General features: G+C 40.9%; 1 protein-coding gene across 4 annotated transcripts; it reads right to left on the reverse strand.

The window, feature by feature from the left end:
* Window positions 1-505: 505 nt before the first annotated feature.
* LOC113014806 (zinc finger protein 516-like) lies at window positions 506-25,577 on the reverse strand. 4 transcript variants are annotated; one of them, XM_026156548.2, is made up of 6 exons: window positions 24,444-25,577; window positions 16,853-16,893; window positions 7,425-8,937; window positions 5,244-6,533; window positions 4,799-4,863; window positions 506-3,635 (listed from the first exon to the last, which is right to left on the reverse strand). In XM_026156548.2, the coding sequence occupies exons 3-6, from the start codon at window positions 8,731-8,733 to the stop codon at window positions 3,585-3,587; spliced, it is 2,715 nt and encodes a 904-aa protein (XP_026012333.2). In that variant the 5' UTR covers window positions 8,734-8,937; window positions 16,853-16,893; window positions 24,444-25,577; the 3' UTR covers window positions 506-3,584. The 4 variants fall into 4 exon arrangements, with proteins under 4 accessions (XP_026012333.2, XP_026012331.2, XP_026012332.2 ...); XM_026156546.2 differs by lacking the exon at window positions 16,853-16,893; XM_026156547.2 differs by lacking the exon at window positions 16,853-16,893 and having other exon boundaries at window positions 24,104-25,577.
* Between the last annotated feature and the right edge of the window lie 1,344 nt (window positions 25,578-26,921).

Below are 26,921 nucleotides of genomic sequence, written 5' to 3' on the forward strand. Positions count from 1 at the left end.
TTAAATCTAAAAGATCTGCTGTAACTGTGTTTTTATAAGACCACAAAGGTGGATGATGGGGAGAAAGGTTTAATTCATCAGCGGTCGTCGTGATTTCTTTGCTGTGAGTTGTACACACAGACAGCATATAAAGGAAGTCTCACTGCAAATAGGAGAAAGAGTTACTTGTTAAACAGTGTAGAAGAAATAAGGTATAAAGCCACTTATCCAAGAGCCATGAGTAAACAAAAGCGGCTTTCAACTCCTTCATTTGTTGACATTGTCTGCCACCTGCTGGTAGAAGTGATACACTGCAGCAAGAATGACCCCAATTTTTATTTAGTTTTGTCATTTTGTTTATTAGAGCAGAAGAAATGCTTTGTACTTTATTCGAATATATATTGTGCAAACTAGAAGAAGAGAGCTGAGTCTGTTAAACTGCTGAGAAGGAACGTGAAACAGTGACGTGAGGCTTCTGAATGAAGATGATGTGTGATGGAGAAAAAAAATCCAACGCCATCGCAGATCGGCATCAACCAACTTTATTTGAATTTTACAGTCAGACAAAAATTGTTGATCTGTCGAAAATATAAATTCTGAACCAACATAATAACTATGAAACATGTTTACATAGTCACAAAAATGAACCCAGCGAGAGCTCAACTGTAAGCTGGAGGTTTGCATAAGAGTTCAGACTTGCGTAAATATCCCTCTCTCAGTGCTTCCTGCCTCTTTATGCCAAACAGGAGTTACAGTTACAGGGTCGTTGCAAAACACAGGCTCAGTGATACCTGCTGTGGGAGCATCACACCCCGCTGACCCTGACCTCAAAGGTGACGAAAATTCAACATGTTTTTAACATGTTCTGCTACTACAAATATCAAATACTTTTAATTGTTGAAATCCGACTCATAGCAAACAAACAAAGACCATTAAATAAAACTATCATTTACAATATTTATCAAAAAGAAGAAAAATCTCTCCACACAGTCAGTGCTTTCATAATTATGGATTCTTAAGATCGCCCAAGAATCCATAAGTTGATGGCTTTTAGTTAAATGCATAGACTACGTCTCTATGGGATATGAATACACTGAGAAGGAGGAATTGAAATGTAAACATACTAAAATCTGCAAACAATGAAACACATGAAAACAACTGGAGACTGAGGTGAGTTTTGGATCAGTAGAAATGCTCATTGCTAAAAGTTCTACTTCTAAAAGAAATAAATCACAGCATTAAATGGCTACATCACTAGAATAATGCCAAAAGAAGTGCAGATGTCTGCGCTCTAATTGAAAACATAAGAGCAAATTGTTGCATTTAAATTTTAAACTTGGATTTAAAATAAAAATAAAAACATGGCAGCACTTTTCATTGTTCACTGGTTGTTCTGAGACCCTTTTTGAAGACTGGCTTCAATGACGAGCGCGAGTGCTCATTTTTCACATCAATCCTGGACCTAAAGTTTGGAAAATGGCCAACGACTTTTCATTAACAAAATACAAGATAAACACTAGGGCACCGTTTCTGGTTGTGCTGTTTCACTGGTCTGCTGAAGTTACTGTAAACTACAACGGAGCAGTTTGTTAACCTGAAGCAGAGCTAGAGGACTCGATGGCATTGCTGTGCCTGAAGCAACTGAATTACATATCTGACCTTAGGAGAAATACTGATTCCAAACTGACAGGAAAAAAAAGCACTATTTCTGTCTTAGGCCCTGGTCACACAGGGATAGCGACCGTTTGGCAACCACCTTTCAACCATCAGTTGCTAGGGAAAAATGGGTTGCTTGTTGTTCTGTGAAAACATCTGCTAAAACCTTAGAGCAGGGATGTCAAAGTCTTTTTAGACTGTGGGCCACATACAGCCCACTTTGATTTTAAGTGGACTGGACTGGTGAAACTACATGAGGAATGTGTAAAACTGGAGAAAAGGTTTGGGTAGGGTTCAAAATATAAAGTTTTGAACACTGAAAAAAAAAAATCATATATATTAAAATAGCAGAGCCTTAAAGACCAGGCAGTGATTAACCCTGTCAGAGATTTTTAGTAGAGACACCTGTGTGTTATTAATTTGAAGCTCCTACGTCTCCTCATTCTCGAGGTATCGCATTTACTGGCGTCCACATCACCAGGCGGGTGGCTGCTTGTTGATATTGGTCATCAAAAAGGTGCCGCAACAAAAACCTTGTTATTGCTTTGGTCTCTCGATTGCTGTGATCCCCTGCAGTTTATACAGAAGATGTTGCAAACAGTCGCCAACTACTTGTGTCGAGTGTCAGTCAAACAATGAAAAGTGGGAGTAGTGAGGTGCCCATATGCCGCATGGCTGAGAGCAGCCAGCCTGGGTTTGAATCTGACCTGTGGCCTGTGCCTTCCCTGCTCTCGCTCCTCTGCTTTCCTGTCATTCTTCACTGTACCCTTTCAAAGAAAGCTGTAAAAAGGCCAAAAAATATTTTAAAAAGAGAAGTGGAAAAAGTGCAAACTGGACAATGTAGAACATTTACCTTTAAAGTAAGAGTTGTGCCTTCTGAAATGTCTTGGTTAAAGTGACAAGTTGACAAGTGCTAGCATACAAATCAACATTTCCAGTGTAAACAATGAGTGATAGCATTAATATGCTAATGACCAAAGCAATGACAAGAAGATTTTTGGTGCAGCACCCTCCTCGCGACACATCTCACTCAGCAACCTCCAGGAACGACTCACCAGCTGTTAGGGTACCAAAAGTCTGCCAGGGGTTTGCAAAGGGGTCTCTAGGCCTGTGTGACTAAGGCCTTGGGTCAACACTTGCATTTTAAAGGAGAGTCCTTTGAATTTGCCCAGACTACTCTTGAGATGGTGCATAGTGACAAATAACTTTTGACCAAATGAAAACTGGCAAACTCAAAACGTTGACTCAAAAGCTGTTTGCGGTTTTTAAATTATTATTATTATTATTATTATTATTATTTAAATTGTGGGCTGAAAACACAAGTGACACCATGTTATCTGCAACAAAAATCACATACTCAACCAAGAAAATTAAAAACTTAAAAAAGAAGACATTTGTACATGAAACAAAACAACAAACTTAAACTCGACACTGATATACAGCAGTTAAAAACATGTATTTGCATCACAGCTGTTTTAGTGGAATTAAGAGTTGTAAGATTTGGTATGTTGTATTGCTCTGCAAGGATCTACTTTTTGTAACCAAAAACAAGCAGATATCTGGGCCTAAAGCCAAGAGAACATCTGTTTAGCCACATAGTTGTGGCTCTACATTTAATTTCCACCTGGCTGTGGTACTTCTACAATGCTTTCCTGTTGTTTTGTACAATAATCCTGAACATTTGCCTCATTTTCACCAAATAAAATAATCAAAAACACATCATATGTGTTTATTTAACTATCATATCTACACTCGTAACATGCTTAACACTTCAAATCAAACAGTCATAATACAAAATCAAACAAGTCCACCGCATTGCTTTGCATATATTGTGCAGATTCCAGAGCCTCTGTGCTCTCCAGGAGTTATGGCTAGTTCCTTTGAAGAACAGCAGGCCTCTCTTTTTTCAGCAGTTAGAACTTTGCAGCCAAGAGAAGCACAATGTTTCGTTACGTTCCTTTATGCAGAGACCCTGAGGATGAAGTGGAGTGGCTGTTCATCTGCAGAAGACAAGTGTGAGTAACACTAGTTAGCACTGGCACAGGTTTTCAACTGGTTTGTTTTTGAGGGTGGCTGTAGCTCAGGAGGTAGAGCAGGTCAACTACTGATCAGAAGGTTGGTGGTGCGACTGGTCCAAGTTACTCTGATGCCTCCAATGGAGTATGAATGTGTGTGAATGTTAGTAAAAAAGCACTTAAGCATGGAAAAAAGTGCCTGAATGAATGAAGCAAGTTGTATAAAGCACTTTAAATGCTCAGGTAGAGTAGAAAAGCTTTATATAGGAACCAGTCCATAGTCCCTGCAATAAATCATTCATTATCTCAACTTCATTTTCATTAAATTCTGCCCACACCCCTCACCCCTGCAGTAGCTTTACCCACAGTTTGAGAACCGGTGGGTCGGCTTTAGCCCTTTAGTTAAGACAAAGGTCTATGAGTGTCCTCACAAAGATGGAAATGAGCGATGCACAAACGCTGTATAAGATATGGAGAAATAGAAATTTTTAAAAATCTTTCACAAAGTCATGTTTCTCCAGTATTGTTTTACACCTCACATACAACTGTTGTCTGGCTTAGAAATCCTCAACCCTGAAGACAGACAGTGCCCATCACTCGTGTTCAAAAAGTTGCCCACACATTACTCTAGGGGGAATAGGAGAAAGCAAGAACAGTTGTAGGTAGCATCAGGGTAGGCCTGACTGACAGGCTGATGACACACCATATGGAGATGCTGTGCGAATTTTACCCTGAGGGGGACAACAATGTTTTTTTATTATTTGTTTGCCTCATCCCTGTCAGCTTCTGTTACGGAAACGAGAAGGAAGAGACAGCCAGGTTGTGGGAGCTGACAGCCACGCACGTAGATACAAGACAATACGCAGACGCACGTGTGCGCAGAAATGACAGACTGTGCTCAGACACAGACGAAGTACAGACACAGAGCAGGAACACGCAGTTGGTAAAGACATACTGTACACGGGGTGAGCAGGGACTTTATGCTGTACTTCACTCTGGAAAGTGAGATAACTGATCTACGGTTAACTCATCAATGATTCGAAAAGTCTTAAAGATTTTAAAATGAAAGATGCAAAGATTATTTTAATTCACAATTCTTTTTGCCTGAAATACAAATCTAGAAATTATCAGTAAAATCAAAAACATACCTGTTTGGAAGCTTCAGACGAGGAATGGACTTCATTTCCAAAGTTTCCATTTAACTGCATCGTTGCTGTGAAAGTAGAAAGTAGTGAAAGAGCATTGAAACATCTGTTTCTCATTCTGAAAGCAGTAGATTTTTATAATAGAAATCCTATTTCCTAAAACGTTAGGCCTCCATCTAAACCAGGGGTGGGGGAACTCCAGGCCTCAAGGGCCAGTGTCCTGCAGGTTTTAGATATCATTAGTTCATTACCAGGCCTCTGGAGAACATGAAGACATACTGAGGAGGTAATTTAACCATTTAAATTATCTCTGTTGGATCAAGGACACATCTAAAACCTGCAGGACACCGGCCCTTGAGGCCTGGAGCTCCCCACCCCTGATCTAAACAGTACTCAGTTCTTTGATCATTTACAGCATATAAAGCAGAAAGCAAAGCTTCCTCCTTACCCTGTGAAACAAGCCTGGGATCAACAAAGCCCCAGTGCTGATAGAGAGCTGCCAGATCATGTGGACTGTAGTTTTTCAGGATACTTAAAATATCGATGTCCGTTGGCGTTTCTCCTGTTGATTCACTCTTTCCCTGAGATATTCGGAGTGTATCTAAATATGCTTTGCTTCCGTGTAGCCCCCACATATTCATGGCAGCCCAGAGATCAGAACCTTTGGGACCTGAAGAAAAGTCACTTGAATGCCTGCGAGAGTGGAGCTTATCTGTGTTAGAGGAAGAAGAAGAATTCCCACTGCGATTTCTTGCCAGCATAAAACCCAAACCCTCCTGTGGGAAGTTCCCCTCCACAGTGGCTCTGTTGCCTCTTTGTTTTGGGCTGCTGGTAGGCTGCAAGCTCTGGAGACTCTTGCTGTTCACAATGCTGTTCACAATGCTGTTTGACGAAGTAGTTTGGGTGCTGGAGCCTTTAGATCCACCCCCCACTGTTCGGTTATGCTCCTTCTTTTGATTTTGGAGTCCAACCTTGCCACTAGACTGTGTCGCATCTGAAGGTCGTGAGTCCTTTGACTGATGCTTGGACTTCAGGGTGCTTGATTGATTCTTGTGGGACGACTGCTTATTGCTGCTGCTGCTGCTGCCATGGTTTGTGACCCCGGGAGGCTGTGTGCGCTGCGTTCTTGGAGTAGGCAAAGCTGGACAGTCCTTGCCTTCGAGGAAGGGTGGCGGCCCTGTGCGTCTCCACTGAGAAGCACCTGCCTTTAAACTCTTGAGACTATTAATGCTAGGTGCCCACTTGGGTGCCATGGTACTGCTGCCATCCACCCTGTGGGCAACACGCTGATGGATCCACAGTACTTCTGGGTAGTTGGTGGTGTGGGAGCAGTATGGGCACTGATGTCTCACCAGGCCCTGTGTTTTTACTGAAAAACTAACATCAGTTATGGGTAAAGAAGAAAGATTGAGGAGGCTGCTAGCATCGCCAGTAGCATGTCCCTGCTCTTTCACCTCTGAGCCATTTGTCTTTTCCATTTTAATGTTTGACTCTACTAACTCCTGGCTTGGAGAACATGAATATGGATTCCAATATGGCTGACTGAGCAGGATGCTCCTGCTTCTGAGGTAGTCCATGTATCTTGAGGCTTTGGAACCACTTCTGCTTATGTCCAAATTGGTGCTCTGTTTGCTGTAGGAACTCAGGAAGTCCTGGTGCTGCATGTGCAGGTGAGACCTGAGTAGCGCGGTGTCAACAGTGTGGAAATCACAGTGCTCGCAGAAATATTTCTTTTTATCTGCAGGTAAAAACAGAAGGGGACATTCATAACAGATGAGGTCAGTTTTTTTTACATATACAAAAAGACTGTATAATAAAGACAGAAGGATCACACATCTAGCTAAGGAAGGAAAAAACACCCCTAATTAGACAAAAAGATAGAATTATGTATTGTGCTATTATTAAATGTAAATTGTGTTTATTTATTGGTCATTATAAATGCAGATGCCAAAATATTAGCAAACAGCTAATATTGGCCCTATTAGCTTTATTTCATGATTACTGGTGCTGCCATGATGAGTATTGACAGTCATTGTGGTAAGTCAGACTGGTAGAACATAGCATCAGCACGTTTTAATAGTAATAAAGAAATTTGTCATTAGTCTAAAGATATTGTACACAAATAGAAGCTGTTACATAAAATTTTCCATATTGATATTTTGTCCCACCCCTGACACACAATTAATAAATCTAAATCTGAATCTACAAATCCAACCAAAACAGTTTTTTAAAGATTTGTTAAGACAATAAAACAATTATTAATGCTGAGATTTATATATTAAGAGTCCCTTAAAAATATTAGGTAAGGTAACCTTACTGCGTTTGTATGTTTACAGACATTCTTGTGTAAAAAAGGGCAATTACTGCTGCTGTAATCCATTTAGAAATTCGCTAGTGATCTCTCCTTTACACAATATATTGCCAATTTAACTCATTTTTGTACTAGAGTTGTAGTTTCATTTACCTTTCAGAAATCAATTTGTATAAAATACAGCCCTTAATTGATGCTTTGATGCTTATAAATGGTAAAAGTACAAAACTGTTCTAAGTCTGATCAACGAATATAAACTCTTGTCTAAGCTCTGTCGTGGATAATGTATTATGGTGTGTTGTGGTGTATTCGGCTCACCTTCCTGGTCTAGGCTCTTGATGTTCTTCGTCTGTTTAGATGAGGAGTGAACATCTTTAACGTTTTTAGTCTGTAGTGCTTCATAAAATGCTTGACCAAGTCCATTCAGCAGAATAGAGTCCTTCTGGCTAATCTTTTTGTCACCACCTTTGTGATCAAGGCCTGCATCACCCTTCCTCTTCTTAAGATTGGAGCCGGCTGTGTCATTTGGCTTTCTCTTCTTCTCTTGCTTCAAGGGGACATACTCGCCTTTTTCTATGTCATATGCCACTTCCGCATCAGCTAATCTCTCCTCCCATCCCAGACATTTTTCTGTAGCCTCCACTAGCCGTCCTCTTGTAGCTAACTGCCATGACTGGTAACTACAAATTGGATCCAGCTCAGGAATTCGACTGCCCGGCTTCACTTCTGCAGGGCTTTCCCTGGGTCCAGCAGAAATGAGGTTCAGGCTTTCCAAAAACTGCCTCTTAGCATCTTGCACCTCGGAGGACTCCACATTTCCTTGTGTTGGATTCTGCATCTGAGTGCGGGTGTGGTTCAGTTTATGCAACTTTTCATGTATCTGCAGTGTCCTGCGGTCATTGAAGAAGTTACCGCAGCCTGCACAGAGCTCATAGAGGCACTCTTCATTCGTCAGTAATGCTGGGTCCTGAGGAACCCCGTTGATGGTGGCAGGCGGTTCGTTGCTTTTGCTGCCCCTTAGCTGGGCTTTCACTCGATGAATGCGCATGTGACTTTGGAGGAACCACGCTTGGCGAAAGCGTCGTCCACATATCCGGCAACCGTGATCCTGAGAGCCACGGTGCCTTTTCATGTGGGACTTGAGGAGTAATACCTGAGGGAAAACCTGGCCACAAATGGTGCAGGAAAAAGGTCCGTCATCACCTCCATCGCTAACCTCGACACTATCTTTAACCTTTTTCTTGGTTGTTTTCTTCTTGACCTTTCCATTAATGTTATGAGCTTTATCAGGTGGGCTGCTGAGCTCAGGAGGGTCAGTTATATCAGCATCCTCTTTTTGCCCTTCATCTCCATCCCCCTCCCTGTCACTGAGGTTTTGGCTCAAAAGGCCCAATTTATGGCTTCTAATATGGGCCTTTAGGCTGCCCTTCTGAGCTGTCCTGTGCTCACAGTAGGGACACTTGTAAGGCTTCTCCCGAGTGTGTCTTCTCATGTGCTGAGATAGAGAGCTTAGAAGTGGAAAACTGCGACCACACACCCCGCAGGTGTGGCATGGGGTTACCTCATCCTCTGCCTCCACTTTAGCTGTGTGTTTTTGTGAAACATCCTCCCTTTCTTCTGTCTCCATCACTTTTCCAAGACCACCGGTCACCAAGAATCACCACAGCTGTTTAATAAATCCTCTTTGAAACTCTAGAAAAGTTATTCTTCCAAAACTTATTGAGTTTTCAGCACAGGTAACAAAAACTTGCCAAACATCACAGCTTTAGTATCCAATCCCGATCTCTGAAGAGAAGTTCCTTCATCAAATGGCATGCTGTTTTTATGATACCTGGAAAAAAAGAAACTGAAATGAGTCCCATGATAATTAAATTAACTACCAAAATTCAGAAAAAAGCCAGTTAAAAAAAGTCTGTCCAAATGGCTTTAAAATATGAAAACACAAATGAAAATACAGTATTTAAGGAAAAAACAGAGATTGCACAAAGACAACGAGCTTGAAAGTTAATCCTTGGTATGACCACCTTAATTCTTTAGTATTCTTCTGCTGTAGATAGTTTTCGAGGTCTGCACTGCACAGCATGCTGAGACATGCCAGGTTTTCGGGTAATAGCCGTTCCAAAATCACCAAAATGGTGCAAAAATAGCGTTTTATGTATTTTTTTCATAAATTCAACTAAAGAAGTAGGAACACTTCATATGATTCCATGACAGGCTGCTGGTAACAAAGTGTCTAAAGATACAATTTAATGCAATAGTTGCTTTTTTGTCCAAGTTGACACAACATTGGTTTTTATGTGAGCTCAGTGTTAAGTGGCCTAACAGATGAATAAACATGGTCAGGTACAAGGACTGAAAATGAGTGAAAAAGCAGCTGATGTCCAAAAAGAAAAAAAGGAAAACTTTAATTCTTCAGAACTGAGAAGCCACACAGAAAAACTATTAAAGCTTAAAAGTGAATGTGACAGTGGCCACAGCATTTGTGACTCACTATCTTATAAACCAGATGTCACGATCCTGGGTCTTATGACCCAGTGTTTTGAGTTTTAGTTCATTTTGATGTTTTAGTTTATGTAAGCCCTTCAGGTTCCTAAGTTCATTTGTTATCATGCTTAAGTGTTTCTAGTTCTTATTATTTCCCCCTCGTGTTTCCAACTATGGTAAATCTCCCCTGCTTTTCATGTGTTTCATGTCTGTGTCTTACATTGTGAAGTTTGGGTTGTCATGTCTACGTCTCATTATGTTTCCTGTTTTATTGTGAAGAGGTCTGGTGTTTCTGTGTTCATCGTGTTCAGTTTTACTCTTCCCCTGTGGCGTTGTTATGTTCATGTTGATCTACTGTGCCTTTCTGTTCCATGTTTCAGATCCCTATGTTCTGTCTCCCCCAGTCTGTTAAGTCCACATGTCTTGAGTTCCGTCAGTGTGTTTCCTGTTTTACTTTCACAGTCTGTTCTATGTTAATGTTTCTAGTTTTGCTTCCCTTGCCTCGTCCTGCTTAATTACTCTCAGCTGTGCTCTCCTCCTGTGGCTCATTCCCCCTCGTTATCCCTCAGTGTATTTAAGCCCCATGTTTCTCTTTGTCAGTGTTGCGTCCTCCATCATAGCTGTGTGATTTTTCCCTGTGGCTCCTTGTGCTTTAGTTTTTCCCAGTTTAGGTTTGTGTTAATTTTGCTTCAGTTTGCCTTGCCCTTTGTTTGTACCTTTTTTCCCAGCCATATTAAACGGCTCGCTTTTTGTTAACATTCAAGTTTTGTTCCCTGTTCCTTGGAGTCTGCATTTTGGGTCCTTTTTCAATTCATACAGTCTGCCCTCGCCAGACTGTGACACCAGATTGTATAACAATCTATACAAACAAGAGATTTGCAACATATAAAAAAACACTGCAGTGAGAGTAAAATGGTAATGGTAAATGGCCTGTATTTGTATAGCGCTTTTCTAGTCCCTAAGGACCCCAAAGCGCTTTACACAACCTGTCATCCACACACTGGTGATGGTAAGCTACATTGTAGCCACAGCCACCCTGGGGCGCACTGACAGAGGCGAGGCTGCCGGACACTGGCGCCACCGGGCCCTCTGACCACCACCAGTAGGCAACTGGTGAAGTGTCTTGCCCAAGGACACAACGACCGAGACTGTCCAAGCCGGGGCTCGAACCGGCAACCTTCCGATTACAAGGCGAACTCCCAACTCTTGAGCCACGAGTAGACACCCCTGGTTTAATTTCATATCTTTAAATAGAATAAACTGATGACTGAATAACTGAATAATATTTTGGTTTAAAAACAGTTTAAGATCAAGCAGTTGTTGATTCACATTAAGGTTGTTTTACTCTGTGCTAAGAGAGGGTGAGAGCTCACTGAGGCAATTTGCATCACGGAGATTTTGGAATAACCTTTGTCCTTTACTGGATGAACGACGGCTGTCTGTACCTATTAGACCACGGGTCAGTGTCTCAACATGCGTGTGTCTGTCAGACCTTTGGTTGCTTATGCCGAAATTGAGTGTGTGAGGTGAAGCATGAAGAGATGTATTCATTCCTGGCCGGCCAGGATGAGCCCCCAGGGGCCATCCACTCTAATTCACGATCAATAATCCATTATCAACAAACTTCATTTTAGAAACTCACTTACTCGCACATACAGAGCACGGATTCTGGGCTGAGTGCTGATGCAAGATTGTAAGTAAAAAGGTAAGAATGTATATTTGTAACTTTTAGTATCAAAATAATCTAAATCTTTAAGGTTTTACACACAAATCATTGTTGAGACTGCAGGTATAGTGATGTAGCATTTGTCCAGATCCCTGACCTGGTTTATACCTATATTTTTGGCTTTTTTTTTTTTTTTTTTTCAAGGATGATGATTTATTTATTTTTTATCTTAAAATAGCTTGCCTCGGACAGTAATGTTTTATCAAAACTCCAAAAAACTTTGGCAACACAAACGCAAGGCTAATCAGCACATACTGGGTCATTTTTGCATGGCCTGCGATGCTGATTCATAATCATATATTTAGTGGTGAATCAAACAAGATTCAGTAGCAGATAGAAATGTTGGTGACCGTGAAGTTATAGGAAATGGTATTTAAAAGGGTTAATTTAACACATTAGCTAAATATTATCATATAATACATAAAATAACCATAAAATTGAACTTTTTATGTTTGCAGCACATTTTTTTGGAACAGCCTAGGGCTGGGCGATATGACTAGAGCTGGGCGATATGAGATTTTTTCATATCACGATATGTTTTTTTCATTTCAGGCGATAACGATATCTATCACGATATAAGCCAAATAACTATATTTGTAAGATTTAAATGTGCTGTTGCTCACAAGTAAAATGTGAAATAATCAGCAGCTTGTTTTTATTTAAATATTTATTTCCCATAATAAGTTCAACAGGGTAGATGTACTTAAGGAACATGAGACTTTTTCAGATAAATAAAGGCAAATATTGCAAACTACACAAAAGGCAGCCGCTAAAGCGTTTAAGTTTCAAAATAGAACAAATGAAACAGACTAAATTGTCAATTCCACTTAGAAACAAAGTATTAATTCTAAAAATAAATCTTAGTTTGTTTTACAGAAGAACAGACAAAACTGACTAACTTTTGTCAATATCAAATAAACTGAGAACTAAAAGGAAATTCTCAATCTCTCCTTGTTGTATAGCTTAGCTTTTCAAACAGTTTTAACAGTTACTTTAGTCTGACAAAAGCCGAATGACGAATTAGCGCTTCCAGTCAGAGACTGAGGCTACGTCCACACGTACACGGGTATTTTTGAAAACGGAGATTTTCCGTTTTCGTTTTAAAAAATAATCCTGTCCGCACATAAAGGGAGAAATGAAGGAAAACGCTGCTATGAACATGCCAAAGCAGCAGGTGGCGCTAGATTCCTAACCGTGCAGAAATGTTGGCCAATCAGAAGTCTAGAAGCCTCGGTGGGAAAAAGTAAACAAAGCTGCGGCATAGAAGCAGAACCGAGTCGTATGTGTGGACAGACAGTAACTGTGTGTATGTGTAAGCATTTAAACACTGCAGAGAGTAGAATTAACAGTAACAGTATTGTAGAAATTCATTTCACCGAAACAATAAAGTGGCGCAGTGTGACGCATGCACCAGTTTATTGTATTTCCAGACTTGCTTTCGGCACATTTACAGTGCACGCTACTCTGTTTTTTGTCAGACTTGAAATAGCCGAAATACCTTCAAACTACGGAACTTCTATGGCTCTTCCGTTCGACAATCTCTCCGGCATTGGAACCATCATCTGTTTTCTCTTCGGTCACGCTCGGTTGATTTTTCTAGTCGGCACACTCATTTCCTCCATTATGCGCTGGCTCCATTACCCGCTGGCTGCTTCCCAAACAAACACACGTGCGGCTTGGCACTTGTGCTGTACGTAACAAGTGACGCGACGTGACACTGCGGCTGTGATTGGTTCGGCTCTGCGCTACTTTATTTGGATTGGCTGACCTTTTTTTTTTTTGTTTTTTTTGTTTTTTTTAAGAGGACAAGAGCGGCGAGGTCTATCGCGATAGCTTAATTTCTCTATCGAGTAAAAGTTATATCGCGATACATATCGTTATCGTTCTATCGCCCAGCTCTAGATATGACCCAAATTTCATATCTCGATATTTTTTAGCTGGATGGCGATATAAGATATATATCTCGATTTTTTTTTTTTAAAGCCATAAAGTAAGAACAAAAAGAGAGTTCTTAGTCAAAGCTGTGTCCCAGATGTCACACAGGCACTTTTATTAACATAGAGCAGATGTACATAAAATTTACTCAAAAATAAATTATGAGCATTTATTAAATAATAATGTTCCATAAATAAAAGAAAACAATGTTGTTTTTGTGCATAACAAAAAGCTCACAATTGTGCAGTCAGAATGTAAACTAAAAGACGCTGAGCATAATAACATAGACAGATTTCACAGCTGCTCTGTTCCCAACTTCTCCTGTGTGACTGATAGCCTGGAGTTTGAAATCCGCTTCGTAACCACGTCTCTTAACAGGTGCCATTTATGGTCCTTATACACACACAATACGGTAATATTACGCTGAAGCACAGTACGTATCACTCCACGAGGCTCAGCCGTAATGCTCCGACAATCCATCAAGCGGTGCAGCTCCGTAGCTTACCAAAGTCGTACTAAAACATTTTGACAGATTGCTGAGCGCCGTGTTCCACATAAAATCGGTTCGCGGCCATCAAGCACAACCAGAATTCATACAAAAGGCGCGCTGTCAACTTTTGAGAGAATGAAAGGGTTTTAGGCCGTGCAGCACCTCTGGGCTGCATGGCGTTAGCGTGGTTAGCTCGTTAGCGTGGTTAGCTAGCTAACACGTTGACGCGGTCCAGCCCCACACACGGGGCGATGCGCAGTAACTCGTTAACGCAGATTTGCCGTGTCCATCTTGTCGCTTCCTGCAGGTGAAGCGATGGGGGAGGAGGGGGAGTTGTGTTGAGTGAAGGAGAGGCGAGGCCGAGTAACGTTGCGTAAAGACAAAAGTGGACGAAAGAGAGGCAAACTTGCGGCTCCACAAGTATAATTATAACGTAACATAGACTATATCGATATAAAGGATATTGTCACATCTTATATCTCGTATAAAAATATATCGATATTTTTTAAAAACTCGATATATCGCCCAGCTCTAGAACAGTCTGTCCAATATATGCTTTGAGACTCATCTTGAACAGGTCAGCTGCTCATGTTCGCAACATGTTTCTTTTTCTACTCATATAGGGAACTGTTTTTTTCTTTTTTATCTGAACGACCAACTCGTGAGATACAAGATTCTCCCCTTTTTTTTAAAAAAAAAACCAAAACAAAACATGATCACTTCCAGGGAAACACTGGGGGAAAAATAAGTTTGTTGTTCTATGAATTGACCTCATAAACTTTAGAACAACTTCAGTGTTTTTTTTCCATAATGCACATGTAGGCGAATATATTTCATCATAGTCATCAAGTTCACCAAAGCAAGAATCAAAGTAGTTACCAGGAAAATTATGGAGATGGGTAAAAAAAACAGGACATCTGCCCTTTTGTGTCATCTGGTGAAGTTATAAAGACACTGGGAAATGATGTACCTGATATTTGTTTTGTTGTATATACATCTGCTGCACCTGCTTTGGCTGGTGGGGTAAAACATGTCAGGTAAAGGTGCCTGTAAAGCCACTCATTCTCATTTAATTATTTGTATCTCTTTCTGTTGTTTATTGGAGAGGTTTGGGGATGCCCAAGTTCAAACCATCTCAACCTTTCCTCTCTAACTTTGCCTATAAAAGCAATTTGTGCATCTTTAACTCTGCTAGCTCCCTCTCAGCCTTATTCAGTCTTATTTTACTACAAAATATGATATTCTACATTGAAGAAAACCAGGTTTTTGCTTGTATATGCTGACAGTTCTTAGAAAGAAACACCAAATTGACAAAAGTCTCTATCAGCAGGTCAAGCTTAGAGAAAAATCAGAATTGCTTAAAGAAAATTGGAATCTAGCGATAAATCTTTCATCATTTTAGAGATAAATGATCTTGTCTGCCAGGAAAATGAGTTTGATGTGAGAAGCTCCTTTAGAGACTTCTTATCAAGACCTCAAAAAATGACAAACATACAAGCAGCTGTGGTGCTCTACATAACGAACAGTGCATGGCAGAGGCAGCCTGATGTAGCTAAACATGTTCCTCAGGCAACGACGACCATTTGTTTGGCTGTTTTTAATGAAAGAAGGTACTCTAGCTCAGCCAGGCAGTCAAAAGAAAAACCTGCTATTGTGTCAGCCGCACCAGAACTGTCACATCGCCTCATGTCTGGCCCTCCACCCCTCATTAGGGGGTCGAGAGAGTTATTGTTAAACCGAGGAGGCCTGGGCCTACCCATCACTGTCTTCAAATGGGCGAAGAGGCGAGACAAAAGACAACGTTTGTTTGTCTCGTCTTTCTTTGAATGCAAGGGGGAAAAATAGGTACACATACTCATAAAGGCTAAAGCAAAAACACTGACTCCAGCATGATTTCCAGGAGGTGAGGTTGTTCGTCTAATTATCTGCTGTATGTGCATCTGCATCTGTCTAAATGCGTGCCTGCCTGCTTGCTATCATGTGTGCTGATCCGCTCACGCTACAATGGGTGCTGAACCCAGAATCTGGAGGAGTTTAGGAGGGTTTTTTCTGGACATGGCAGGTGTTTGGTAGGCAGACGCTATCAGATTAACGCACGGGCAATGTGGCACACTGTCTCCAAGAGGGGGGAGGATATGGGAGAGAAACTGGAAGGTGGCAATTAAGGGGTTATGGTTAAGGCGAATGTAATGAGTTAACACAATGGGGATAAAGTCAGAGAGCTGAGGGCAACAGATGGGAATAAACGGGCCATCAGAAAGGAGGTAGCCGCCTCTACAGTATGAGCTTATGCCTTTGTCAAAGCAGCCTATCTGCTTAGTGAGTGCTAATATTTGCATCTGCAGTGTCCTACTACTGCATGTGTACACAACAAAAATAATCGTGAAAACTCCCCTTGTCTTACCCCCTCCTCTCCTTCCTGTACTCGGCTATCTTTTCCACCTCTTCAGCCTTTATCCCATACAACAGTCAAAGCCCATTGGAGGATCTGTAAAGTAATGCAGATAGCCAAACATGTTGCTCTGGGGCTTAACTCATTTCTTTTAGAATCCCTCGCTCCATTTTTCACTCTCTTTTCTCTGGCTGATGAATAGGCACGTCCAGTCAGCTGTCCGCACACTGATTCATCCTGACGTCCCAACCAGCTCAGCACAAACTCCCTATGGTCAGGGCACTGATGCTGAGAGCCTGCGTTCTGCGATGTGCGTGTGTACTCGCATGAAAATATCCACAGCGTTGCATGTTTGCGCACTGACTGTGTGCCCGGTTGCTGCTGTGGACTGGAAGTCTCCCATCTAATCTTTAAAAACACCTAAAAAAGCCTCAAATACCAATTTTTCCTTTTGCAATAAAGAAGTGTCCACAACAGCTGACGTCTGCGCATTTCTGTATTTGCAAACTAGTGAGAGATGTGAAAAATCATTGCTGTGTGTATACCCCATGACTGTGTCCATGCATATGTGCACACAGTGCAAGTGTGTGTGTGTGCATGTGCTGAAGTCATCCAAATATTCACATCCACAAACCTGTGCCAACATACCCCTGACTGGAGATGGCATGTGACTGTCCTTATGCTAGTGTTCAAAGCCACAGTGACTCGCTAAGCCTCACCTCGCATCTACCGTTTTGTGTCCAGTAATCCTGTCCACCAACTGCAAACACAAATGAAAATATTACACGTTATCTTTGCTGCAAATATAGTCTGAGTCTATATTCAGGATATTTTCTATCATATTGTTCCCATCTTTAACTTATCCAGATGGACAGTACAATAAATTTAAGAAAAACCTTTCTGCCCATCAGTCATTCCTGACAGTATGATTAATCTTGTGTCAGTTGTTAGCGGATTACAGGAAATACAGTGTTGCACAAGGGATATTTCACAACAAATTAAAAGCAAAGTCGACCTTGCCACATCAAGTCCTAGTGGACCAGAGATATCCTCAGAACTGATAATTATCACATCTTTCATTACGAAAATTCTGAAAGTGTGGGGCGGTTTAAACCTACAAAATGTTCTATTCTTACATGCTGAAGAAGAAGGAGGACGCCCACAAGCATAGCAAACACTACATGTGGAAGATGGTGACTCGTGCAGCTGCTGCAATAGCTGCACCCCAACCCGATGATAAGAAAGGCAAAGAAAGGCAGCAAGAGTCAGATATGGAAATACTTTGCATTTGCAAGGAGGATGATCAGGGAGTGATTATGGATTCACAAAAGCCAATGTTCAATGATGCTACTGTGATTTTTAGAACAAGCAAGAAAATAGTTAAGAGAAGAACCTAAAAGCCCGACATCTAGACCAGTTCACAGAATGAAAGGCGACCGAGTTTCAGTTCAGCATTTAAATATGCAAAGTATCATGTTCTCCTGAAATACATATTACCATTTTGTTTTTAAAAGCAAGAACTGCTGTTGTGAAGTTAACTATAATGGCTAATGATTTAACAAATTTTACCTTTTAAAGTTAAGCTACTCACATTTCAGTCCATTTCCTGTTATCAAAGTAAAATCTTAACATTTCTTGTTCTGTACTGCTTTTATTTACAGATAATGTAATTTTGTAATGTTCAAGTGTTTTTTTTAATAAAGGAGTTGGGTATCGGGAATCATGTAATTCTACTGGTATTGCTACTGACTTCTACATCGCCAGTGTGTGAATGTGTGTGTGAATGGGTGGATGACTGAATGTAGTGTAAAGCGCTTTGGGGTCCTATGGACTAGAAAAGCGCTATACAAATGCAGGCCATTTACCATTTACCATTTACATTTCTGGCATAGATATATCTATAGTAGGCACAACTGAAACTCAATGATCTGTAAAGATTAATTACTTTACTCACTTTACTTTTAATTAATGGCCTTCAATCCCATAGAAATCTACGTGAAAGGGGATTTCTTACTTGACCTCTGTAGACAATTTCCTGCCCTTTTTATGCACTCAAGTCATTCACTGTCGGATATACTGAATAATCAAATTCACAAAATTTGTAGATCTTGATCATACGATGGTTCAAAATGGAAGTATGAAACCACACACTCGCACACTCGCAGCTGTCAATCACAAGTCATTGAGCATGTGGTCTCACAGTCAGACCCGCCCCTTCTCGAGCCATCTTAGTTTCTGCAACCAAGAAAGCGACAGCAGAAACGCTCAAGGCTTTAGATCAGGTGATGTCACAGCAGCTACGCCCATCTTTTATCGATCTTTTATGATTACCTACTCTTCAAAGCAAAAAGGGCCAGCTTCTGGTTAATTGATATAATAATTTTTTACTTTGAATGTCAATGTTAAAAAACAATAAATAGTTGAGTAGACATTTAAATATTGCTGCCCTTCCAAGTTAATGCCAGAAATACTAGTGGATTAAATGTATTATTTATTTTATTAATGTTCAACAGCAGGTCCCAGTTCACTACCCGTTTCTCTCTCTCTCTCGCTCTCTGAGAAGGGGAACAAGTAAACAGATGATAGCCATGCTAACCGGTGCTGTTGTGCAGTACTCTGATGTATGAAACAAGCAGGTGTATGTCAGTTTTGTGTCAGGGTGTCTTCTGTCTTTTAGACTCGTCAATTCACCATTTTTTTCTCTGGTTAGTTTAAGATAATTTCTTACAGGTTTTGTGGGCTCAACACAAACTCCAGGTGCAAGCATGACTTCATGTGTAGCAACTATACAATACAAGTCAGCAACTGGACATCAGATATATTGCCTTGAATACAAACTCGTCCAGTTAACAAAAGAAATATCAGTGTGTTTTAAAAAAAAAAGCCTTCCTTCTATCCTTCAGTCAAATACCTTCTATAAAAATATAAAGAAATATGTGTCATCATAAAAATGTTAAATGTCAAGATATTTTTCCACTTGCGTGGTGTGACTGCAGAGCTAACAATGACTTTCTCAGAGTAATACAGGCATGCTTCTTCCCATCCTGCCAGCGTGGCCTGAATGCAGCAGTAGAGGTCTTAGAATAACCTAGTGACCACAGAACAACCTCATTAGAGTGAAGTCTTGAAAAAACTGGCAAAACAAGATCAACACACATTGATAAAAGTACACAGCTCAGTCCTTCCAGACAACTCTCCATCCCACCACAGCTGGATTATCCTTTTACAGCTCACAAGCAACTCCTGTTATTATTCAGGGCCTATGGCGTTCCTAGAATGACTTAATTGCACAAAAACAGTGAGGCCGCAAGGCGCTGTGGGCGACCAGCCTAATGTACCTAAAAGATTAGACAGCCATGAGCTCAACAGTCACAAGCACGGACAAACTTGCGCACATTCGTGCCCATCCCCCCTCCTTAGGCAACTCTCCACTTGGTTACACAACATATACAGGGATTACTCTTCATTGCATGAGATGAGCTGCTCAATGAGTGGCTTTTATCATGGATGCCCCTTTGTGCACAAAAGGGGGCATCCGTGGCATGACAGAGAAAAGACGGCAGCGGTTTTACCTGCTGCAGAAATACACAGTGGTCTCATGCAGACATCAGAAACTACCTGAGCAGCTCCACTAAAGAGCAGAAAAGCAAAGATGAAGAGTTGTCATTTTTAGGGCTATTTTCAATTACTATAGGTTATTATTACTGTTGATTTATCCTCCATGGTAGGCCTGAGGATCCACTGTGTACCCACTCTCTTTTCGGTTCGGATTGGCTAGTGTGGGAGACACTGGAGTATAATCTGCTGGCATTAACTTGCTCTCTAAAAAAAGCACTCTCGACAGGGATTAGATTATCATGGCAAGGTCAACTCAAACTCACTCCGACTGTCTCCCTTTATGTCTCTATCACTCTGGTTTTACTTTATCGGCCTTCCTCTCATCGTTCGGCCTCCTGTCCATAGGTGTAAATTCGAAGACACTGATTTCATTGTCACCTAAATGCGAGTCAAGCCACTAAGTAAAAGAAATGACAGCAGATTAAAGGAGATTAAGCCTACAGAATAAGGCCAAGAGAAGCAGTAAATCAGAACACTTATTAGAAAATGTTTTGTTGATTTAAATTATGTAAAAGTATTATTGTTTTGTTAAGCCTATTTATGATTATCATCATTTTCTAGTTATTTTTCTGGTGACTGACTAATAGGTTCATCAAAAAGGAGGCTGTCACTGTAATCTTATGCATCTTAAATTGGAGATAAACTTTAGCTTGAGTTGATCCTCAGACTAATGAAGATTGAGCCCAAATAATGGACACAGCCACTTTAACTGTACAGTAAATATTATTTTTATGACAGGTTTGCAGTCAGAATTAATGTCTGCATGCAAAAAGTGCATCAGAGGCTGAGGAGGCTGAATCACTCCCCTGCAAATCAGAAAGAAATTTGACATAATTTTAACTAAAATAAATACAAAATGCTAAAGCTGATATTTCTAATCAAACGTACTTTAAGTTGCTTTGGTTTTGCTTTTTCCTGACATCTAATGTTGATCTCTATCTGCGTAAAAGATCATAATTCTCAAGTTACGTAGTAGATAATGATTTGTAACGACATGTGTGTGTAATTTCCCGTTTCCTGATGATTAAGGTAAGGATTGAAAAAGCGTAAGGGGATACCTGCTTAGCGATTTTACCCTGGAGCAAAAGAATGACAGCTGGCAGGAGGGTCTGGATTAGGTTTCCCATAGGGGTATTGCATCTTTTACACCACCACTTCTTTGGAATAGAATGAGCCGATAGTAACCTGATTCCTCCAGACCCATCCAATCTCGTCTCATTGGTCTCAATGGGACCAAACAGAAGGGATCTGTGAACGCCTTACTCATCCCTCCCATCTTCCATCTGCCAGTGTCTGCACTCCAGTTCCTCCACCGGAGACTTAAAGGCCATGTTCTTCTTTCTTTTCTTTATTGAGGAACCTATATGAATCATCAAAAACTATAAATGTTCTCCGCCCATTCAATTCTTAATTGTGCTAAAATAAAGAAACGCTGCTTTGTGGTTTTGTAAAAAATGACGCAGTAGCTAAATTAGTGTTGCCCAAAGAACTGATCACAATAAGCTCCTAAAGAAAATTCAATTTGTTTTACATTTACATTTTCAGAATTTTTTTAACATAAATATGAATATTTTTCATTTGTAATTAGAAGACAAATTTCCTGATTAATTAATTTGGTGTCGAAAAATTAGCAAACACGTTATAAAAGTTAAAACTTTGAACTTTAGAAAAGAAAAGAAAAAGCATGTTTAAATATTTTACATTTATAATTCTCTTTTTTTGTTTAGGAAAAAATAGCAATTTGAGTAGATTTACTTGCTTAAATTTTAAATGCTTAAGCTTGTCCCTAAAGATTTTCTGTAGGATGATGTTTCTCATCTGTTTACATAAGGCCCAGGTAATGTGACCACCACCAAATGCTCTGAATGCAGCATGTGATCCATCTGTATGATGTGCTGTTAGGTAATCACATCAAAAGAGAGGATGCACACTCAGCAAGAACGCGTACGCCTTTTAGCCACAGATTCACCCGCTGCAGACATTTGGCCCACTGAACAGTGCAGATGTTTTTACGTCTAAGTGTAAAGCTCAGTTTCCTGTGTTTAACCCACTCAGAACTTGTTTTCTTTTTTAGGGGTTTTTAGTTGTTTCATTCTGAAAAAACTAACTCCACTGTGATTTGCATGTATGTTAAACATAACTGAAAGATTGTTACACCTACTATAGATGTTACACTGAGAAATAAATTGACTAAAGCCACTTTTCCCTCAGGGACGAGGAAATCTTTCAAAGATGGTTTAAAGTTACATGACTGCATGATCTGGATTGCTTAAAACATTTGGGGCGGAGAGTGTCTGTATGAAAACAGTAAGTGATAACAGAGGTTGTGATCAACAGCAGCACTGCAGCTCATGTTTGGCCATTTGTGTTAATATGACTTTTTTTTAACAACGCTACAGGAAACTGGTTGAAGTGTTTGCCGCACGACCAAAAGTACTGAGACCAGGTGCAGTGAACTTGGAATTTTACTGCCTTTGAAATGGCTGTTTCAAAGACTGGGTTAGGTAGGCAGTTTGTGATCAATCTGAAAAATTACAATTATAACCTGAATACAACTAGTTGCGTCGGGTGCCCTATTGCAAAGACACGTGTTGAATGGGAGTTTCCCTCATCAGTGTTGGCAATTAGACGGCAAATTATTGGAGACGGGTTGCCTGTCTCCAGGAATAGCCTTATGATCGAAAGTGGCCACCCAGAGGTTGAGGATGTTGCACACTCAGCCTGTGGGCGACCAACTGGTAACGCAGCCACTTCAATCAGTCGCTGAATGCAAAAAAAAACAATCAAACAAAAACTACAACTGAAGTTTGTTGTTTGTTTTTTTGTAGATTCGAGGAGGTTGTCATCTTATTTCTCTTTTGGTGTCACTGAGACACAAAGCAGAAACATGAAAACATGCTGAGTATTTACTGCTTCATGCTGGATTCACAGGGAACAACGGTTTAATGGTTTCAGGGATTTTTTTTTATTGTAAACTGAGGTTTGTAAAAATAATTTAAAGACTAAGAAGCTTCATTTTCATTTGATGAGGTCATTGACATTCACCCCAGATTAAAGTGCTGCCCACTAAAAAGAAAGGAAATTGAAATGATTATTACCACCCATTTTAAAACTTGTGTTTGTGCTTATTTTCACTTACAATAACAATTGCCTTTGTTTTGCAACCACAAAACAGGTTATTACATAAAAACATTAGCATGGGCAGTGTCTTATTTTCAACACAATTTCCACACAGAATTTCCCAATCACTGCATCCCTACTTTCAGCCCACTATCACAATGGGTTCTGCCCAAAGTGGAGATGGCCTGACCCCTCACATCCTCCTGCCTGCGCTGTCTGCACCCCTCCCCCTTCCAGCAACAAGCCTCTGTCCAGACCCCCGGCCTCCTGACCTAATCTAGATGATTAAATCATTTTTTCTTTAGCACAAATTTTGTCCCCCCCACTAGTCTTGTCTGGTAGTTGTCGCACACCCTCCCCTATTGATCGCCATGCTGAGGAGATTACCCTAATAGCTGGGATTACCTCCCCACATGTTGGCTGGTTACTCTAGGGGAGGAGGGGAGGGCTGGAGATGGTCCATGATGTGCAAGTGCAAAGAGGGAGGGGGGGAGTAAAACATATTAAAAAATTAAAATTAAAATCTAGACCTGGATTTGTTTGTTGCCTGTGAGTACTATAAAAGACAAACCAATATTACTCTCTGTGGGATGTAAATAAGACTTTTAAGCACCCACATAACAATCTTTATCATTCAGTGCTATGCTGTGCATGATCAGTCATAAGACAAGAGCTTTTTGAGGCAGGGGTAGACAAACAACACCCTCCTAGCCCTTTCTGACAAAAATTGGGACCGCTCCTCCTGCTTAGCCCAGCTGAAATCCAGTTTGAGTGCTAAATCAGCCTCAATCTTTATAAAAGGTTAAAAGTTTCAATTATATTTTGTTATAGATTATTATGCGCTATTTTTTGTTTCTTTTGCTTTGTTTGGTACTAATGGTCAGACAAAAGAAGCAAAACACACACCATTTTTTTGACTTTTGGACCCTACTCATCAGTCCTCTCCTGATAACAATACAGTTTAAGTGGCCCATCCACATGTTTCACTGAGGCCTCTGTGGTGTGGAGGCTCGGTGGGTGTTTTAGCTCACTGTTTCTAAGTGCAAGGGGTGAGAGTGGTTAGAAATCAAGATGTTAGACCCACTGTGACACGAAGGCAGGCGGGCAGGCTGAGAGAGAGGCTGGAGGCCATTCAGACAGTGCAGAGCAGAGAAAAGGAATTCCGTTAATCCGCCGCTGATCCGGTACAATGGCAGCCTTGTTGTCTGTCCCGTTTGCGCTCACTTACTCACCACAAGTTTGCGTGCGTCGACCGCCTTCACAGCTGTGCCCGAACAGCACCGGAGATGATGGTAATGGTTAAAGAAGCGATAATGTGTGGAGCTGGCAGGGAGGGGGTGTCAAGTCGCTACATGTAGGAAACAGCCTCGCTTCACGGGACACACGACTTCTCCCGAGTGCGTTACAAATAACTGACATCCATATTTAGTTGCCAACTAACCGACGGGGATGTTGTAGTCAACTTTCGCCAGCACAAACTCAAAACGGAGCACTTCTCGTATAAGCTGCTCCCGTCCGACACCCCACCGGGTCTCTTTTGTTAGTTAACCGTCGTTTGGCTTCACTCCTTACCTCCAGAGGGGTTAACGATAGGCGGCAGGTCGCTCCTGAAGGAATCCCATCACGGACCGAGCTCTCGCCTCGCAGCGGATAAACACTTGTCCACAAACCGAAGGGAGGGGAGCGGAGGAGGAGGGAGGCGGAGGGGGGCTATCCTTTGAGCGGTGTGCTCATCTCCTTTCTGCTCGGTGGCGTCAAAACTTCCGTGTATTTCAATCACAGCGGTGCACCTGAACCGCGGTTCCCGTTCCGCTCCTCGGCTGCTGCGGCGGCCGTCGTCGTCGCCGGGGACATGAGTGACGCGAGAGATAACGTTATTAACGTTAATAACAAGCAAGGGCGAGTGATCTCTGCGTGCGCGCGCCTCGCTTCCATTCACTGCAGCTGAGCCTGACTGCTGAGAGGTGACCGGTGCGCGCGCGTGCGGAACATTGAGTGAGGTCGAGCTCGTGTTTGCGGCCCAAATGGAGGTAAAAGTGTGCCCACACCGCCACTTCACTAATGCCACCTTGAGTAGAAACGAGGAGTTTACGGTTTGGATTATTGTTTTGCGATGTTTTGCAACAATAGTTGCAATAATAATAATAATAAAATAAATAATATATAGACTTTTCATATAAGCAAAAAACTTTAAATCCTATTTTAATGGCTTATTAGTTCACACGTTATATGATTTAAAGCAGAGGCGATTCTAGGATTAGAGCTTTGGGGGGTGCTGAGCACCCAGAGAGCTGCCCAGCCAGGCAAGATAAATCATATAATTCTTAAATTCATCAAGTCTCCCTGTCCCTGGGTCCTCGTCTCAAAACATGACATCACTGTTTTGTACATTTTAACACAATTTAATCCCCACATTTGTGAAAGAAAAGCAAAACACTTTTTTTGAAAAGTCTGTAACAAAACCATCAAATCTGATAAAGGTTATTTAAATGCTGCAAAAGAAGAATGGATTGAAATAAAAAAAAAATACATATCCTAACCTTAATTACTGGGGGAGAATAATGAATTATGCACATAGTGAGTAAAAAGCAAACTGAGTGCATTTTTTGGACAGAGATTCACTTTTAATGTGTATGTATAATATAATACAGATACATAAAAAAACACTCCCAAAACAGAATAAATTATTACAAATAAAAATCTTTACTGCAGACACTAATTTTACTAATTTAATAATACTAATTTTGTGTCGTGAGATTTATGGGTTTCATTCTTTCATAGTGGTACTAGGGAGAGCTTGACATTTTTATCAGGTGGTACACGCTGTAAAAAGTTTAAGAAACACTGATAAGTGTATGTGTGCTTTTGGAAAACATTTAAAGTTGCGGTACAGAATCTTTGAAACAAGCTGGCTTGAAACATTTTTAGAATATAAACAGAGCACTCTGCTTCTCTTTACAGCTCCTCACACCACCAGGGCACCGTTTGGCACTTTCTGATAGTGTGCAAATGTGGCGCACGTACTGCGGCAGTCATACAGACAACTGGACGGTCCAAAAGTTGGTCTACCCATTACTGGCTGAGGTTTTAGTAGAGTTGTGTCTGAACCACATAAAAATATATTATTAATTTTAATCTCCCCGATCAATTATAATGTTATGTTGGAATGTTGTTAAAGAGGGTCAAAAATGTTTCAAACCAGTTTGTTTTGCAGATTCTGTATAGCAGCTTTAATATAGGGAGAACACAACTTCCAGACTGTATGAGTAAAATAAGGTTTTTTCTCTTTGTCAGTTTGCAATGGCAGATCGTGGCTCAAGAGTTGGCAGTTCGCCTTGTAATCGGAAGGTTGCCGGTTCGAGCCCCAGCTTGGACAGTCTCGGTCGTTGTGTCCTTGGGCAAGACACTTCACCAGTTGCCTACTGGTGGTGGTCAGAGGGCCCGGTGGCGCCAGTGTCCGGCAACCTCGCCTCTGTCAGTGCGCCCCAGGGTGGCTGTGGCTACAATGTAGCTTACCATCACCAGTGTGTGAATGGGTGGATGACTGAATATGTAAAGCGCTTTGGGGTCCTTAGGGACTACTAAAGCGCTATATAAATACAGGCCATTTTAATAGTTTCTGTTTTGCCTGTCACTGTTCCCTGTCTGTTTTCTTACCTGGTTCTTCCTGACCTTGTACTTTCTCCTCACATTCATCTCTTTCCTCTCTCCCTCTTTGGACTGAAAATCATACACAAATAGATTGTATTCAATTAGATGAAAAATTACATTAATATGAAAAAATACTATTAAGATCACTAACAAAAAGTCCTCTCTCAGTTTACTTTCAACCAAAAGGAAAATAACCAAACCACGTGAACATCTAATAAAAGATATAAATACACATCCAGTCATCCACCCATTCACACACACATTCACACACAACAGGAGTTCTAAGGTTAATGGGCATTCGGTCAGTTAGCTAGTTAGTATCCATTTAAAACAGGACAGTGGTAAAAACAGTAGGCTACGGACAATTTTAAGTTTTAGGTTTTAAATAGCCTGCATACA

This window comes from Astatotilapia calliptera, chromosome 22 (genome assembly GCF_964374335.1).
Source record: "Astatotilapia calliptera chromosome 22, fAstCal68.1, whole genome shotgun sequence".
NCBI lineage: Eukaryota > Metazoa > Chordata > Actinopteri > Cichliformes > Cichlidae > Astatotilapia > Astatotilapia calliptera.

Coding starts and splice junctions, on each gene's coding strand:
- LOC113014806 (XM_026156546.2), bottom strand. CDS start 8,733: ATGGAGACAGAAGAAAGGGAGGATGTTTCACAAAAACACACAGCTAAA. Junction 6,534..7,424: donor CAAGAGCCTAGACCAGGAAG/GTGAGCCGAATA, acceptor TTTTACCTGCAG/ATAAAAAGAAATATTTCTGC. Junction 3,636..4,798: donor CGTCTGAAGCTTCCAAACAG/GTATGTTTTTGA, acceptor TGTCTTCTGCAG/ATGAACAGCCACTCCACTTC.